This window comes from Macadamia integrifolia, chromosome 2 (genome assembly GCF_013358625.1).
Source record: "Macadamia integrifolia cultivar HAES 741 chromosome 2, SCU_Mint_v3, whole genome shotgun sequence".
NCBI lineage: Eukaryota > Viridiplantae > Streptophyta > Magnoliopsida > Proteales > Proteaceae > Macadamia > Macadamia integrifolia.
Genome location: NC_056558.1, coordinates 10,115,041 through 10,133,547, shown reverse-complemented (window position 1 = coordinate 10,133,547; position 18,507 = coordinate 10,115,041). Strand labels below are relative to the sequence as shown.

Genomic DNA, 18,507 nt, shown 5'->3' with positions numbered 1-18,507 from the left:
TTCTTGGATGCATTGGATTATTAGCGTGAAAGCTGTTTCATTGCGTTATTTCCTATCCCGAGAGTGGTGGGAAGAAGAAGAAGAAGGAGGAGGAGGAGGTGTAATTATGTCTTTTTGTATCCTAAAACTAATACCTCTCTTACTTTGTTAGTTTTTTGGGTTTAAATGTAATAAACGAATTTTCAAAGGGGATGACGTAATATAGGCAAACGCCAAAGGAAGTTGATGTAAATCAACCTAAAAAACAAGCTGAGAGAACGCTACACGGCTCATATACACACCAGCACCCTTAGCCAATGAAAAGACATGATAGCATCTTCAGAATGGGGCAGTGATGTCTTTTTGCACCCACTATATCTTGACACAAGTAAACAGTTTAAAAAATTGATGTTGGAATCGGCCATATTCATATTGGTATCTAGGGGTGAAAGTTTGGTCCTGACAACCTGAACCTACCTTGACCCACACTGAGCCTGAATAGGGCTTGGGCCAAGTTTCTTGACCCTGAGGACGAGTTATGGTTGAAAAACCCCAACCCTGGGTTAGGGTTGGGTCAGGGTCGTGTTGAAGCCTCAAATCGGCCCGAAATTTAACTATGAATTTTGTAGTAGAATTTAGGGCTCCTATTGGTATTTTATTTTTCTATTACTTTTTAATGTATAGGATATGAATGGCAATAATAGGTCAATCAAGGTTAATCCAGCCATTGTAGAAGCCAGGGTCAACCCAACCCAGCCTAGCCCGACCCAACTTGGCCCTAACAAGGTCAATTAAGGGTAGGTTGGGTTGGTATGAACTCAACAGGGTTGGGCCGGAACATGAACCCAACAGGGTTGGGTTGGGCTGGTTGTTGAATTTTGAGGACCTACGGTTGGGTTAGGATTGTAAGAAACCCGACCCAACCCGACCCTACTTCACCCCCTATTTGGTATCCATGATCGATACCAATATCTAACTTATATGGATCAGTAGTTATGATATAGATTTTGTTTTTCACATATGAAAAAAATGGTGTTTTGATCTACAATCGGTTCGACAAAGCCAATACTAAGAACTAAACCCATGGTGTGGCATGCGTTCTTAGAATAGATTGTATGTTCAAGAATCCATTCAAGAGGCAAAAAAAATAGAAACAAAATCTGATTACAAATTACATTCTAGGTCAAAATCTATTTTGAAAATGCATACCAAAGACGGCTATTAAAGTGTTTGCAGGAATCTAAAAATTTTAAAAGCATGTAGTATCAAATATGGGATGGCTACATTGGTTCCATTAAAGTGTTTAGGTGTCCTTGTCACCTATTTGAAAGATTGTTCATTTCATTATATTTTAAGGGGAAATTAACAACTTGCTTATTTGGAGGGTACTATCTTGTGCATGCAAGACAAATTAGTTGCTTTCTATTCCTTGAGTGTGATTTATGTAACTTAAATACCTTGCGCTAGACACGCGTTAATAAACAATTTTATTTCTTACCCTATTTACATAAAATTACCTTTTTTCCTTTTTTATAAATTAAGATGACTTTTGGTGGTGGAACTAAGTTTCTATTTTTGAACCATTCTTAGTTTATAGACCTCTTCTATAAACCTACGTAGTTGGTCAGTTGTTAAGTCAAGTCCAAAAATAGTAATTGATGTCTATATCTTTAGTTGAGCCCTAGTAGGACTAGAACTAGAACTAAGGTATCTATGGTTTATTAAAAAAAAATAAAAAAAAAAATTAAAGGTTTCTATTTTTTAACCATTCTTAGTTTATTATGGATCAGATTCTGCCTCGACTTTCCTGCTAATCTCAGGTGGACAAGATCCCTCTCCTTCTCTAATAAATTCGGATCAGTTTCTTGCAACCATCACGGTCCCTTCCACACCCTACTTCATTTTAGATTATCAATTTGTTTAGTCTCTTGTTATCAGTCTTATAAATCTGATCAGACTCTTCTGAATTTTTTTTCATAGTGGATGTTCAGATCATGGTTTAATACCAGAATTGGTCTTGGGACTGGATATGGTATTGGCTAAGAATTGGGATTGGACAGGGTTGATACCAATTGGATCCGACCGATTAAAGACGATTCAATCCGATACCTCGAACCATGGTTCAGATATCATTCTCTCATATTTCTGGACATTAAAACTTAAGGGTGTGTTTGGTTGCATTCTAAGAAATCATACCAAATGCAGCCTTCATCTTTAACCCATGATATTAAACATCTGGATTCACTAACTTAACATATATTTGTCATCTCATCTTCTCAACCTCTAACATTTTGCAGGTCCCAAGAACCCTTTCCCTTGAAGATCTCAATAATAGATCATGGTTAAAGAGAGTGAATTATACAGCTGTACTTTGATAGCATTTAAGATCATACAATGGACTTTATAAATTCAAAGTTACATTTGGTATGATTTCTTGGAATGCATTACCGACTTATAATGCATTAAAAGAATGCATATCAAATGTAGATTAGTTTTACAGCCTTTGTTATCACCTGTCTGTACACTGCCCTGTTCCTGCCATGGTTTAAAAAAATGATGTCAAGATTGGTCTCAACCAACATTAATACTGATACCAATATTGATACGGAGAGGCCGTATCGGGCAGAATCGAACGGTTTTGCCCTCAGTTTCGAGTACAAAAAATCAGTTTTTGGACATATTTACCCCTACTTAGAATCGTTTCACCTTTTGACGGTCCGTCTAGACTAGAACATACGTCCACCCTCACTCTTTTGCTCCTTGCAATCCCAGATATAATCCTCATAGTTATGAATCTTGAGAATTCCCTACAAAACCAATGTTCATATAGGTTGCAAAAAAGTGAGACTGAAACAAGAGTGAAACCCATCCTGTCTCTCCAGATGATATCATACAACTTCCATCACAAATTACAATACATGATGCTCCCGCTGATAAACTATGGAAGCATCTATCTCCAACACAACATCAGCCTTATATGAGGGATTGGAATAGCAAAGCAAAAGGGGATAAGCTTTAACTCATATATATACAAGTCCAAGAGTGGTGGTGTTCCTGTTTTGGACAAGAAATCCAGTGAGATGCACTATGTATTAGATCACAGAGGGGAGAAACAATGGAAGATCACCACCACCATGGAAGGTGCAAACTGAAGGCTGAAACCAAAACGAAGACTAGCTAAGACACGTTGATTTTTTGTAAGCATGCATTAATAGTGTGCAACTAAAATAGGATGGATAATTTAGACTAGTACCATACGCATGCGAATAGAGACAATGCTAGAGGTAAAGCAAGGCTGCAGACATGTCAACATGACGATCCTCGAGTTCCAAATCAATCTTCCACCAATCCTTGCCTTGCTCTTCCAGTAAAACTTCTCGAGGCCTGGCATCCCTAAAAGGATTCACCTTTGGTCATGGTTTTGGTGCTGCTTCTCGAACCTGTGGCGCAGAGCTTGTAGAGACTCAATAACTGAATCCAACTTCCTCCAGTCGAGATCTTTTTCATCTAAAACCTCCTCCATGGGATGTGCTGCACCAAATGGGCTACGCATAGTAGCCTTGGGAGGCTCATTCATGACAGTATCACCCTTGGGTGGATCCAGAACAAGCGGTGGACGCTCATGATCCCTATCACACAGTTGTGCACCCAGAACCTGCGGCGCAGGACTTTCTGCACTGTTCGATTGGACACTCAAAGGACTGCTGCTTGACTGAGAGCCTGTATGTCGACTCATCATTTTGTAAGACTCAAAAACTGAATCCAACTTCCTCCAGTCGAGACCTTTTTCAGCCAAAACCTCCTCCCTGGGACGTGCTGCACCAAATGGGCTAGGCCTAGTAGCCTGGGGAAGCTCATTCACAACACCATCACCCTTGGGTGGATGCAGAACAAGAGGTGGACGCTCACAATCCCCATCACATGGTGGTGCTCTGCCCCTGTGATCCATAACGGAAGCAGTATCTCTGAAGCCTGAGCCTAAACCCATAGAACTAGCAGTAGGAGGTGTGTTCTTCCCAGCTGTCCAATTATCAACCTTGTCAGCCCTACAGGGACCTCTGCCACCACTACCAAGAGAACCGTAGTGATCATTTTGTCCAGTCATGGGAGAGACATGAAGAGGTTTCTTACCTGCTGATCTATGTTTACTGTGAATTTTTTGCTGGTGCTTTGCTTCTGCATCACCCATGGGACTGAGAATGCTCACTGATGATTTTGGGACCCCGTTATTCAGATGGTTATCCTTACATGACAATCTATATTTACACTCAAGTTGGCCAGGTCTCTCCAGGAATTCATCCAACTTGTGTTGTTGATTATGCATAGAGGGATTCTTGCTGCTACAGTCAACCTTGCAGATTTCACACCATGCAGACTGCACAACAGTCTTGCCCTTGTCAACTGCTGGGCTTTCTTTTGGACCAATCACAGGATCCTTTGCTGCTGGGGCCATTGTAGCAGCTGGGGTGCTGGCTTCTTTCTTTGATTCTTCCAGTTTCTCCATGTCCTCGTGCTTCTTCCCCAATTTGTGTTGGTCCAAGTCATCCTTGCTGTTACAGTCAATCTTGCAGATTTCACACCACAGAGACTGCACAATTTTTGTTTTCTCTGCACCCTTCCTGCAGGTGTCATTCACAGCAGGGTGAGTATTTGGCTTGCTCCACCCCCGTTTGGGATTTGCTACAAGCAACAGTTGTTTCCCGTTATGCGTGAAAGTAGCCTGCATAGTTACCAGCAAAGGAGGACTTCAGTAAAGCCACAAACCTAGCAACTCAAAAGGTCAATAAATGCAACTGAAGGCGGAATTCAATTCCACAGAAATATCAAAAGAAAAGTAAAAACAGAAGTGGCAAAGTCCAGGTTCAAGAGACAATTACATATTATTTCGTCTGCTATAGCTTAACAACAATAACAAGAACTCAATCCTTTAAAACGACTATATAGGAAGATAGAGATAAAGATGGTGATGTTAGCACTGGAGGACCTCAGTTTGTGCATTGACCCACTTAAACTAGAAGATCTGAGAATCTACTTTGCATCCCAATCAAGTCACCACCCATCATGCCTCTTGTTCTCTATGACTTATTACGACAGTAATGCAGTGGTAATCCCGAACCAGTGAAATCCAGTGGGAGATCAGCTTGCAATAGGATCACAGGAAAAAAGGACAAACCAGATTAGGAGAAATTTAAATAGCTTAAAAGACAATGAGGACTTATCTGATTATGCTTAACTTCTGGTCGAATGTTGTTCTTAACTGGATAGGTAATCCCATCAAGTTTGGTCTGAATCTGATGGACAGATCCACAGATATGACATAATTCAACTAAAAGTACGATAATTTAAGTTCTGCAGAATCGCAAGACAGAATGGGGGTTCAAACCAGTGAGCAGTTAACTGTATTGAATAACCCGAAATAAAAAGCAGGAATAGAACTGCCAAAACAGATTCAAAATTATGAAGATTTAGCAAATCCTAGTTGCATCAAGATTTCTAGTATTAATAGGAAATTTCGTATTTTAAAATTGTCAAAAGATTCATAATTAATAGCAGAAAAGAGAACTGAAATCAGAATTCAACAAGATATTTTGAAGAAATCCAAGTTGAAGCAGGAAACTAGAATTCAATGGGAATGATGACCCAAGATAGGATTTAAAAGAAAAAAAATTGAAATCAGGATTTAATAGAGAACAGAGATGAACATAATTAAAACTGAAACTAAAATAGAAAATAAAATATATAACCAGGAATCAGATCTGATCTGCAGGGCTGGAATCACCATCATTATCCCAACCTTGGAATCAACACCAGGGGTCCTAGAGAATCACCACAACAGGGAGCATTCTAAATCACCACAGCACCAAAGGCAAATCAACTTTCATTACTCAAATTCGCATGCAGGACTGTAGCCCCTTACTTTTTTTTTGGGCTAAAGAGGAGCCCCTTGAACCTGCCTGGTTTTACGGTTCAGGCCCAAGGGTAAACCCCTTACAAACTTATATACATATGACGCAAAACCAAATTCAAACTCAATAAAGAGAAGACCTAAACCAATTCTGAACTGATAAGGCAACTTAAACTAAGGAACTGAAAGAATAAAGGAAATAGGCTGAAATAAGGCTGGACTTGTGGAGTCACTAATCCAACCCAACTAAAACACTTCAACAACAATTAAAAATAAAGAAATAGAACTCTAGCAAACTAATAAAATAAATCCCATCCTCCCCCCTGCCCATATTTTAGGCCAATTAAAATGGCCCATTACATAGAAAACCCATTGGACCAAAGACCCAACATATATAGAATCCAACCCAAAGCTTATTTTAAATAAGCCCATTTCTCTGATTTATCTGCATCCAAAAGTCAGCTCAATTTGAAGATAAAACTTTAACAGGGGCAAATTTTGCAGAAGCACATAAAAAATTATCAAACAAAACGCAAAACCAGAATAGTCCAGCTTAGCAACATCAAGAACAGTTAAAAGGCTCCCAAGTGGAAAATATTCCAAGACAACGAACATATTGATGGAAGAACAGTTTATGCACCTGCTGCTTATTGCAGCAGAAAAAGCACATTTCTACTAATGCTACAAGGTTAGTCATAGAAATCCCCCAGAATCTTCATACAGAACCATCTCCTTTTCATCTATTATATATTGCGATGCTCTGATCACAGGCCAGGCCTCTCAAACGAGCAGGATCATGAGAAACCTTTATTCTACATCTAATCTAAATGAATTACACAAGCACCTAGATTGATATTCTGAGGCAGATCTGGTCTTTCGGGGCCTGTCCAGCCACAGCCAGGGGACAAGCAGACCAACCAAGCCTGTAGGCTTTCTTTCCAAAGTATCCTCCCGGGGCAAAACATCACTGAATGTTTAGGGCGCCCCGGGCAAAAGAAAGGAAGTTGGACGAAAAAAAACATGTATGTTATGCAGTTAAAACTACATTAGATGTGGGAAATTCCAACTTCCTTAAAGAGTCTAAAACACCAATATCTCTTGTAAACACCTTTAAAACTAACATAACCAAATGCCAGGCAGGGGAACCCAAAACCCAAACCCTCAAAACTAACCTTGACTGAAGAAATCTCAGAATGATCTCTGTGGTTACATATCCAGAGGTTGAGGCTTGAGATGAACATTAAATGTAGATGTGTGACAACACTACTTTTAGGCAATATTTCTATAACATTGCCGGCTAACGTTCAGAGCATATCTCCATGTTCAGCCATTAGTTTGGAGAATAAGACCATTTCTATAAGGTAGAAGAGTTGTAAATCATTGCTATTGATAGGATTAAATAATGTCACTGGTAAATACATGAAGAACACCATGGAAAACCCCACTGAATCCCCATCGAACTGTTTGTTGTTGCCAAGGCTACAAATCTATATAGGAAAACAAAGAGATCAAAATGCCCCTTGTATGCAACTTGAGCCAAAGTTCATACCAAGGCAGAAGTAATACATTTCACCAGAGGTCTTATATTCACTACACTCAAGATGATCATCCCAGTAGCTGATACATAAAAGTTTTCTTCTTCTTCTTCTTCTTCTTCTTTCTTTCTTTCTTTCTTTTTTTTTTTTTTGGGGGGGGTGGGGGGTGGTGGTTTGGGGTTGGGGAGCCGGGGAGGGTTAGAAACTGATACATGAAAGTTAAGAATTGGATTAAAAATAAATAAATAAAAGGTTTGACTTGGAAAACATTTTATGTGTGGGATAAAGCAATTGCATTACATGTTACTTTAAAGTTTAAGACCACTTGAATAAAAGTAACTAATGACATATCTGAGATGTTAATCACTGGACACTCTTAATAATGCTTCTAAGATAACTTGCTTGGGATGACTTAGTATCATCCAAGATGATATAATAAATGTGATTCCTTAAAACAATAACACCATTTATGGATTAAATGTTGTTGACGATTAGTTGCACCAGTTGGGGCTATGGGAGTTGTATCAGGACTGAGTTGACAAGCACAAGCTAGAAACCGATGACCACAATAAGGAAGTTCAATTGCGGCAGCAGGAAGCATAAAAAAGAAAAGAGTAAATTGGTTTTAGAAGTTAGATATGTCTTTGTCAAGCCCCTTTCCCCCTTGAATCCTCAACGCTCATATGTCTGTGTCAAGCCCCCTTCCCCCTTGAATCCTCAACGGTAACTCTATGTATAATGTTGTAGACAAACTGTGGCTTTGCTTCTTAGGTGGCTTGTAACATTTTGTTTCTCCTACCAATAAATTGTTACCCATTAAAACAAGAAGCATCTAAAAAAAAGAAAAAAGAAAAAGAAAAGAATAAACACAATTATTATTGAAATGCAAACAAAAATAAAGTAAAATATACTTGGAAAAACTTATCATGTAATCTTGATCAATACATACAAATCATCTATAAACACCTCCAAAAAAAGAAGATTGAAAGGATTAAAACTACTAACCCCACGGGTCTGTTTATAAATATGATCAGCCAAAGAAATTGTTAGTTTTAAAATTTAAATCAGTTGTGCTAATAATACTTCCATGCGGAGCTGGCAAAGATTCTAAATAACCCATCTAAATACATAAGCATCCATAACATCTTGAAACAAAATATTGACTTTTTTAGCATACCAAAAAACTGAGGACATCAAATGATATTTTTAAAATTAATGGTGCTATAAGACAAGCGAAAAAAAGCTAATCAAGATCCTGAAACTGAGCAACTCATTAAATATTTCAGCATTTATCAGAAATGGAACAAAATATTGGTTTCAGGGAGAATAACAATAACAGAACTTTAAAAGAACATAAGTGCTTTACGGCAAGGTGTTGCTCAGCCTAGGCTGTGTTTTAAGGGACAGTCTCCCTTAGAAGTCTATCTCTATTATTTTCCAGTGAAAAGTAGTTCTCTTGATGATGATGTTGTAAATTAGCTGCGGCTTTTCCTCTTAGGAAACTTCTTGAAACATATTTTTTTTCCTCACAAATAAATTGTTACCAATTAAGAGGAAGAAACATCTAATCAAACAACTTCCCCCCCAGAAGATCAGGGTACAGTTATGAGAGAGAGGTAATCATGAAAAATATTCACCTGATATCCATTCTTCTTAGAATTTGGACGGACCTGTTGAGGTGGAAGCGTCATTGGTGCATAAGGATTCACAGAATCTAGGTCAGGAACAGTCTCATTCAGTGGAGAAGAGCAAGATGTTGAAGCTGGTTGCAATACACCTGATGGATGTAATGAGACAGAACCCGAAGGAATATCATCTCCTCCGACAGCAGTAGGATCAGGATGATGAAACCTGCAATTGGGTCCATACTTGCAGGAGCCAGTGCGCATATAGTACTGGCACTCTCTCTCCCCCTTTGACAGAAAAAAAGTTACCTCACAAATTCAGTATAGTTACTCAAATAGAGCCAAATAATTGAGACATGATAGCCTCAATAGATTAGGTGGAACAAGAAAAGGGACTCAGTAATATTACCGGTCTAATTGGCAAGCCGAGAAAATTAAAATCTAGTGGTGGTGCTAGTGGTACCGCTGGTTTTTTCCATGAAGGATTGTATCTATGAGCTTTTCCGATCTTACATCCTCCTGACTGCAACAGCCATAGCATACTATAAATAGAAGAAAATCCATTATTAATAAAACATGCATCGACAAGCACTATATCCATGGAAAGATTAATGGCAATTCATAAAAAGCATAAAATGTAATATCAGGAAAACCTTCCCAAATTATTCCTATTTAAAGAAAAAAATATCCACATAGTCAATACTGAGAGAGAATGAAACGACTCATGTCAATGCATAACCCTAAGTCAAACTCAATCCTAACCACCCATGCCACACAATATGAACAAACACCCCCTAAGTGGAGTAGAAAGATTCAGGTAATATGCATCCTAGAGGAGTTGGTGTGGTGAGGTTTAACAAATCTTATAACCTTGAGGTTTGGGGTGGATGATCTGGAGGCTGAAATATTTAGGAAAATAATGGGCAAAATTCGGTTTATTGGAATCAGAAAGAGAGAAGTCAAAGAAGTACAAACAAATGAAACCCAAACCCAATCAGATTTAGCCTCAATAGGCCTAACACGTCATGCAGCTTAGGGAGAGAAAAATTCTCTAGTTTCTAATAAAGACCATTTGGTATTCAACAAGAGGGTGGGCCTTGGTGCAACAATAAGGTTGTTCCATTTTGTCAAGTGGTCATGGGTTCGAGTCAGGAAACAGCCTCTCCGTGAAGTGGGGGTAAGGCTTCCTACATTATGACCCTCCCCAAACCCCACAGTGGTAGGATCCTCGTGCACTGGGTACACCCTTTACCAGTTGGTATTCAATTGATTTCTCCCCAATAAATCAATTCTGTTGTCATGAATCTTTATCAAAATACCAGCTTAGACCTATTAAAAAGATAAACACCAAGAAGTATGACAAATAGCAACAGAAAAGAACACAGATTCAAAACCTTGGCCATGCGTTCCAAATAATGGGAGCATACCCAATCTGCAATATAAATAATCAAAAACATGAATAGGGATCAGTAGATTGGCTGCATATCCCACAGCTATTGTCTTTCATGCCTAATAAGAGTATTTCTAGGTGAAATGAAAGGTTCAGGTATCACATGGGTCTTGCACGATATTCTGTTTGCACTTTGTTTTCCAAAATGATGGCATGCTCATTCAGTGTGGTACAAAATCCAACCATTTAGATAGCATGTGGTTCCTGATAGAGTACCGGCTGGAGTAGAATTAAGGAGAATAAAATGGTAATTCCCATTATTTAAACAAAAAGGATGAGATCAACCCCAATAAAAGATTAGAGGCAAGGAATCATAAGAAAGGAAAGGACTATTTAGAATATATGCAATAAGAATTCAGGGAACTTACAACTTGTAACACTCAGAGAAAGTAATGTATCATATGAACAAAAACTAAAAAGAACTGGCTGAGCAAAGACCTTGCATTCTTTCTGCTCCTTTTTCTCTGAGAGGTCTTCCTTCTTTACTTCAATAACCTTTTACATGAATAAAACAATGTACACCAAAATAAGAGAAACAGATTTCAATATATGCACTTGAACCATACTACAAATGTAATCAAAGTTCATAGTTCAAACCAGATAACTGCCTGGTCAAAGTAAATCAACCAATGACCCCCCCTCCAACCAAAAAGAAGCAAAAAATGAAAGAATGCCCAAAGGAGAAAAAAAAATTAGGGTGGGAAAAAAAATCTGTCAACTTCCAGTAAAAGCCAGCTTCTTGAGGTATCATGATTAGAAGACAAATTAGCAGGGTAATATTCGAGAACCAACACAAATTACTAATTTCGTACCAACTGAAACAGCTCCACCCTGCCATTATCGAATCCATTATATAAGAGATAAACCACGTAACTAAGGTGTAAGCACAGGGTTTTGGTCTCAAGAGGGTTGGAGGAGAGGCCAGAGAGTCTTCAAGGAAAATAGGGACAACAATAGCTAACCTGCACAGATTCCCCCGGAGCCAATCTTTGTTCCTACAACAAAAATGATCGTCCATACTACTATATAACTAAGAAAAGGCGCTGAAGATTATGCCAGTTCAATAAGTAAAATGAGTTCTATTAGATACCTGGTTTTCCTTTCTAGCAGGATGATGGTACCTGCAATTCGCTCCATTGCTACAAGTTCCAGTCTGAAGGTAACTAGAGCAATGAGCAGCATCGGGTCTCTGGGGATAGAGAATTTTTCTGGGTTTTGCCTCCCTTACCAGAGAATCATCCCCTTTGACATTGTCCTCCTTAATTTCATCTTCTTCGTCCCCATCATCATTTTTACTATCTTTCAACCCAAGAGTTTGAAACATTTCCTCATTAGAAGAAACACGATCAGGGTTAACAGAAGGGTACTGCAAGTCTCTTTTAGTAACAAGATCAGTGACAATAGCGGAAACAGTATCAGCACTAACATGGGGAGCTAAAGAAGAAGGGCATTTTTTAAGAACAAGATCAGTAACAACAGAAGCAGTAGTATCAACACTAACATCAGGAGTCACAGAAGAAGAAGGAGACATAAAGTACTCTCTTGTGATTTTTTCTATGAATTTATACATTACCAAAAGAATAGTTGCTTTACCACCAATTGAAAGGATGACTGGGATACTAGCCATGGCGGCCTTGATAAGAATGATCTTATTCCTACCCAGTAAGAGAAATCAAAGTTTCTTTCTTCCCCAACTGTCTAATCTCCTGGAAACCTTCTCTTAGGATCTTAAAGAAGAAACAAAGCAGGAGATGAAGGAGGTGAAATGCATAATTAATATACAAATAAGCGTTTTATCAGATCGAGCTCTGCAAGTGGTTCCACCGCAATTGTCTGAGAATATTGGTGGGTAACTGTTGGGATCATCTCTGATCGTCGCAGGGTTCGAATCGGAGGCTAGGTTTCAGGTAACCGGAGATTAAGGGCGGGGATAGTGCTGATTCGCTACTACATGGGAGGGGGTTGCAGTGGAAATTGAGGAAAAGAAACTATCATATTTCATAGTTTTTGTATATCGTTGCCTAATATCATTCTCTTGTGTTCTCACTTACTAAGTCATCTTTGATTTGATTAATAAATTGACGGATTATAATTTCTATAACGGTTTGTTATTTTTTCAAATGTTGCAATGTATATATTTAACAAAATGTTATATGGGTTTGAATTAATCACGTGTCAAATTTTAGAATCTGTTTCTCTCTTAATTAAATATATTTTTTAATTTATACATGTCTCATCCTGTGTATCCATACTTGTATATTGATACTTCAAACACAACTATGCAATGTCGTTGTTGTGAATGGGAATAGATGATTTAAATTATTAAAAAAAAAAATGAAAATGAATGACTTAGATTTGTCTCGTGATTTTTGGAAAGAGCGCCAGACAAGGCCAAGGAAGAATGAAAATATAATATAAGAACAATTTATACATTGTCTCGTTATCTATTAAATATAAAAAAAAAAAAATTAACGGAGAAGATTCTCTCTAAAGCTCTTTTTATGATGCGTGCATCTAAGGGTTTCTTTTTCAAATATTTTTTTATATTAGATATAAAAGTTTCAAGGGAGAGGATTCTCTCCATCACTTGTTTTCTTATGTATGCGTTTAAGGATCTTCCTTCCAAATGCTCTAATAGAAGACTATTTTAGACACTTTAATATTCAAAATGTGAGAGCACATGTAAAATTGATCGGCATGGTGATTTTATGAAAACTTTTTCTGCTCAAGTAAATTAAAAATCATGTTCTACCCAAAAAAAATTTTAAAAATATATATGTTAAATAATAATTACAAAATATCTTTTTATTTTTTTAGAAGGAGAGAGTCCACCCATGAGAAGACACAACACAGTTCATAAATAGAGAGTAGGAAGGGGACCGGAGAGGTGTGGGGTGTCGTGTTGTTGCCCTTTTTTTTTCCCCTTTCTCTCTCTAACTTTATTTTAATTCCCTCTTTCCGTACTTTTCTTGTTCTCTTGCTATTTTATTACGTGCAACCAAATGGAGCTGGAAAAAAATTAAAAATGAAAAAAGTTAAAAGGAAAGAGAGTGGAAGATGACGTCAGGGACTGCTTTGCTTAGAATTGCCTTAAATTGGTAAAGTTTTTTATTTTATTTTATAATGTTATTCGGGTAAATTATTTGCTTTGGGCGACAATTGGGAATAATAAAAGAACAAGAAGACAGAGTTTTTACTGAGCCTTTCTCAGCAATCACGGCTTAATCTTCTTCTGAGGATGGTTTTAGGAATCTGTATTTGATCAGTTGTTGGTATCAATATCGAAATTCGGATCCTCTTCAAACCTTAGATGCTAATCCAACAGTTAGAGGCCAGCATGCATTCAAATGTTCTCTTAACCATCGAAAGTATATTGAAGGTTAGAGAGGATCCAGACACATCAATATTGACATTCTCGACTGATCTCATACAATCCACAATATGGATCACTAGTAAAATTGATCAATAAAAATCAATTCTATTGCAAATCGGGGGCAAATTCATTCGATCGAGATCAATATTGTATTGATATTGGCCAAGACATCCAATACCAACTACTAAGTCCTTGCTTCCACGTTCACCAATTAGTTGTCATAGTCACCATTGTTATCAATTTCCAACTTTTCAATCCTTTTCTTCTACAATCTGCACATGCCAAAGGAACACATGAGAACTAGGAGCACTTGTTTCCCAAGTATCTTTCCAGTGCCTTTATACTTTAATTATTAGGGAAGAAGAGCACTATCGAGTCATGTGGTCCTCACATTAGTGCAGACCAATGAGGGGCTCATAGAGGTATAAGTACGAGATGAGTACTTTATTTCACAAGGGCAAGGCTATCTTTTCACCCCCTATGTGTTTAGGTGCCATGACCTACATGACCTAGTAGGGCTCTTTTCCCCTAATTATTATCACCTTTTTGGGTGGTCAGATAACCACTACACCCAAATATAGGGAGGATGAAATAACCACCCCGCACTGTAAAACTTGTTGGATCCCTTTGTGTGCTACCATTGGCCCTTGTGTTGGCACATGAGCCACACAATATGGTAGTCGTCTTCAACCCCTTTTGTTAATAGTTGTCTTATATTTTCTCAAGTGTATTTGTAGTAAATTTATTGGGAAAAAGAATGCTACCTGTGACATGGGGAAGTGGAGATAGGGGCAGGGGCATCTTTTCACAACGCGCCCCACTTCACGGCACAACAACCAAGTTTCATTCGTTTTGTTTTTACATGCATCACCACTTATATCCATGCATGATAACTGTATCCGTTCACTATTGTGCATTCTCCCAAAACCATTAGTTCTAAACCTCTATTTTACCACAATGCAGGTTTATTTTGATCTTTAATTTTATATATGAGAAAAGCCTATTTACAAAATTTGAGCTCCTTAGATGTTTTTTTTTTTGTTTGGTAAAACCCCTTAGATGTGTCATGAGGCAAATATTTAGGTCACTTTAATAAACATATCAAGACAAACCCTGACTCTTACCCTAGAAAAAAAAAATTTTATTAGCTTTGCTCTTGTTAATTTTGAGTTGCTTATTTAATTGGAACCTACATGATTTTTTTACATTCACCGAAGGGATTCTTCCTCAACAATTGGTGAAGAAAAATTGGCAAAGGAAATATAGAGATCAAGTTTTCAAACATAAATTTTTAAACAATAGGCATGTATAAAATGTAATTTGCAAAAAGGAGGAAGTGGACAATGTTAATATGGAAATAAAAACGATGCATGCATAAAACAAATTCTATTTTGAGAGATCTGAAAAAACACTATCTCGTTAGAAGGTTTTATTCATTTGCTTTAATTTATCTAAAATGAATCAAACCTTTCTTTGCAAATCCCTTTGATTGCAAAAATACGAGGTCCAAGAAAAGACATCCAATAAGGAAGTCAATAGGTATTAGTCAGTTGCGTGAATCACGGAGAAACAATAATTGACCAATCATACATTCAAGGAATCTAATAGCTGATGCAGTAACTAGCAATGTAAAGAGAGAAAAGGCTTTTTAGGTATTGGATGTATCTTTTACGTTGAAAAATACTCCTTCCTTATCCGCAAAACAAATAGACTTAAGGGGAGGTTAGTCAGGGACTCAGGGTCTAGGGGCATATCGATATTGATCCGTATCATACCATATCAAATTGGTATCTGGAAAAACCGATACTCTATCGACTGTATCCGATACCTTCAACCATGGTTTTAACTCTCCCCCTTTTGAATTCCTCCAGCGATTGGATTGGGACTAGGGACCTCTCCCAAAAAAAACACATATATATATATATATAGATATATATATGTCAAGGCCCAAGCCCACTTGAGCTTCACATTGGATCATCCTCGCTCCATGTGATCATATCCATCTACATTAAAGTTGAGGATCCACAGTTTAATTGTGGAATGGAAGGAGGGCCCATTGGGCCATGCAATTTGTAGAATGTATGCCCATGTTCATTCTAAGGGTAGTTATTGGTGTGACAGAGTGTTTGTGATGTTTTCAGAAATCGAAAGATGGATCTAAGCCATAAAGTTTCATGGCTTTTCCCATCTCAACTGCCTATTCCTGCTTAGAGTTGAGTGAGTGCACAATAATTCAGTAATGGTAGAATAATGTCTTGCGAGGTTTGAAGATTAAGATTGTATAGCTTTTCTGGGTCATCCAGATTATATAATGTAACAAACCCATGTCTGTTTCTCAAATTTACCTGCACTTTTTTTGAATGAAAATGCAGCTTCATTAAAAACATAAAACATGGAGGTTCTGGAAAGAGAGACCTGAGGATCTTTCACCACAAGAGCCCCCATATTAAATATTGAGTTCTAACGCCAAATCAGGATCCCCCAAAGCAAACAAAGAGCTAAATGAAGACGACGACGATGATATATTTTCCTTTTTTTTTTTCAGGGCAGTTCATCTTCTAAGCAGCAGTTGCCACCCTCAGGACCAGAAGGATTCACTGTTCCAACTGCTGCTGCCAGTTTCTTCACCATATTAGCATGCTTTTGACCTCTCAAATGGTTAATGAAGACCACCTGGCTATTACACACCACATCGCATATTATGCATACCTTCACTGAATCGGCTGCCACTCCACCTTCTATCAGTTTTCTCCTCCGTGTCTCCAAATCTTCTCTAGGTCCCAAAGGTGAAGCTCCATTCTTTTTAGGCTGTTGCACGCCAACAGTCATGCTGTTGTTAGCTGCTGGACTTTCTTTTGGACCAATCGGGGGATCATTTGCTGCTGGGGAACTGGCTTCTTTCTCTGGTTCTTCTAATTTCTCCTGGTTCTTATGCATCTTTACCAAATTGTGTTGGTCCAACGCATCCTTGTTACAGTCAATCATGCGGATTTCACGCCTAGCAGACTCCACAACAGTATTTCTCTTGTCAGCTGATGGGCTTTCTTTTGGACCAATCACGGAGTCCTTCGCTGCTGTCACCACCGTAGCAGCAGGGGCACTAGCTTCTTTCTTTGATTCTTCCAGTTTCTCCATGTTGCTCTTGTGCTTCTTCCCCGCTTTGTGGTGTTCAAAATCACTCGTTCTGGTACATTTAATCTTGCAGATTTCACACCACACAGACTGCACAACAGTCTTGCCTTCGTCGGCTGCTGAGCTTTCCTTTGGACCAATCAAGGGATCCATTGCTGCTGGGGCCGCTGTAGCAGCTGGGGCACTGACTTCTTTCTTTGATTCTTTTAGTTTCTTAAGGTTCTTCTTGTGCTTATTTTCCAGTTTGTGTTGGTCTGAGACATCCTTGCTGCTACAGCCAATTTTGCAGATTTCATGTCGTGAAGACTGTACAACAGTATTGCCCTTGTCAGCTGCTGGGCTTTCTCTCGGACCAAGCATGTGACCCTTTGCTGCTGGGGCCACTGTAGCAGCTGGGACACTGGCTTCTTTCCTTGATTCTTCCGGTTGGACCAAGACATCCTTGCTGCTACAGTCAATCTTACACATTTCACACCTAGCAGACTGCACGACAGTCTTGCCTTCAGCAACTCCTGGGCTTTCCTTTGGACCAATCACTGGACCCTTTGCTGCTGGAGCCACCGTGGCAGCTGGGGTACTGGCTTCTTTCTTCGATTCTTCAAGTTTCTCCATGTTGTTCTTGTGCTTCTTCCCCAATTTGTGTTGGTCCAACCCATCCTTGTTGGGGCATGAAATCTTGCAGATTTCACACCACAGAGAATGCACAATTTTGGTTTTCTTTGCACCCTTCCTGCAGGTGCCATTCAGAGCAGGGTGAGTCTTTGGCATGCTCCAACCGGAGAAATTGGGATTTTCTGCAAGCAACGGCTGTATTCCGTTATGTTTTAAGTTAGCCTGCATATTACCAGAAAAGGACAACTTCAGTAAAGACCTAGCAACTCAGAAGGTAAATAGACGCAACTGAAGTTGAACTTCAATTCCACAGAAATATCAAAAAGAAAATAAAAAAGCAGAAATGGCAAAGTCCAGGATCAAGAGACAATTACTTATTATTTTTTGACTCCTATAGCTTAACAACAATAACAAGAACTCATCCCAATCAAGTCAGATGATGACATTAGCACTAAAAGACCTCAGTTTGTGCATTGATCCCCACTTAAACTAGAAGAGCTGAGAACCTACTTTGCAACCCAATCAAGTCCACTTCCCATCCTCCCTTTTGTTTGCTATGACTTGTTATGAAAGTTATGCAGTGGTAATCCCAAACCAGTGAAATCCAATGGGGGATCAGTATGCGATAGAATTGGAGGAAAAAAGGACAAACAAGATTAGGAGAAATTTAAATAACTCAAAAGACAAAGATGACTTCTCTGATTATGCTCAACTTCTAGTCGAAGGCTATTCTTAACTGAATAGGTAATCCTATCAAGTTTGGCCTGAATATGATGAGCAAATCCACAGACACGACACATTCCATTGGGAGTACAATAATTTAAGTTCTGCAGAATCACAAGACAGAATCGGGGTTCAAACCAGTTATCAGTTAATGCTCTAACAATTGAATAACC

The 18,507-nt window shown here is 38.5% G+C and overlaps 2 protein-coding genes across 5 annotated transcripts in view; both read right to left on the bottom strand.

Annotated features, from left to right (window-relative positions):
- Window positions 1-2,486: 2,486 nt before the first annotated feature.
- LOC122063264 lies at window positions 2,487-12,519 on the bottom strand. 4 transcript variants are annotated; one of them, XR_006135291.1, is made up of 7 exons: window positions 11,585-12,519; window positions 11,457-11,489; window positions 10,933-10,989; window positions 9,454-9,567; window positions 9,057-9,332; window positions 3,233-4,699; window positions 2,487-2,786 (listed from the first exon to the last, which is right to left on the bottom strand). XR_006135291.1 is itself a non-coding variant. In XM_042626973.1 (6 exons), the coding sequence occupies exons 1-6, from the start codon at window positions 12,119-12,121 to the stop codon at window positions 3,383-3,385; spliced, it is 2,334 nt and encodes a 777-aa protein (XP_042482907.1). In that variant the 5' UTR covers window positions 12,122-12,519; the 3' UTR covers window positions 2,835-3,382. The 4 variants fall into 4 exon arrangements, 2 of the variants coding, with proteins under 2 accessions (XP_042482907.1, XP_042482918.1); XR_006135289.1 differs by lacking the exon at window positions 2,487-2,786 and adding an exon at window positions 2,835-3,134; XM_042626973.1 differs by lacking the exon at window positions 2,487-2,786 and having other exon boundaries at window positions 2,835-4,699.
- A 3,601-nt stretch (window positions 12,520-16,120) lies between these two features.
- The window catches only part of LOC122072056 (zinc finger RNA-binding protein 2-like), an 18,774-nt gene continuing 16,387 nt past the window's right edge, over window positions 16,121-18,507 (bottom strand). Inside the window, exon 8 of the mRNA XM_042636596.1 lies at window positions 16,121-17,833. Coding sequence (XP_042492530.1) covers window positions 16,409-17,833 — 1,425 coding nt within the window. The 3' untranslated portion in view covers window positions 16,121-16,408. The remainder of the gene's footprint in view (window positions 17,834-18,507) is intronic.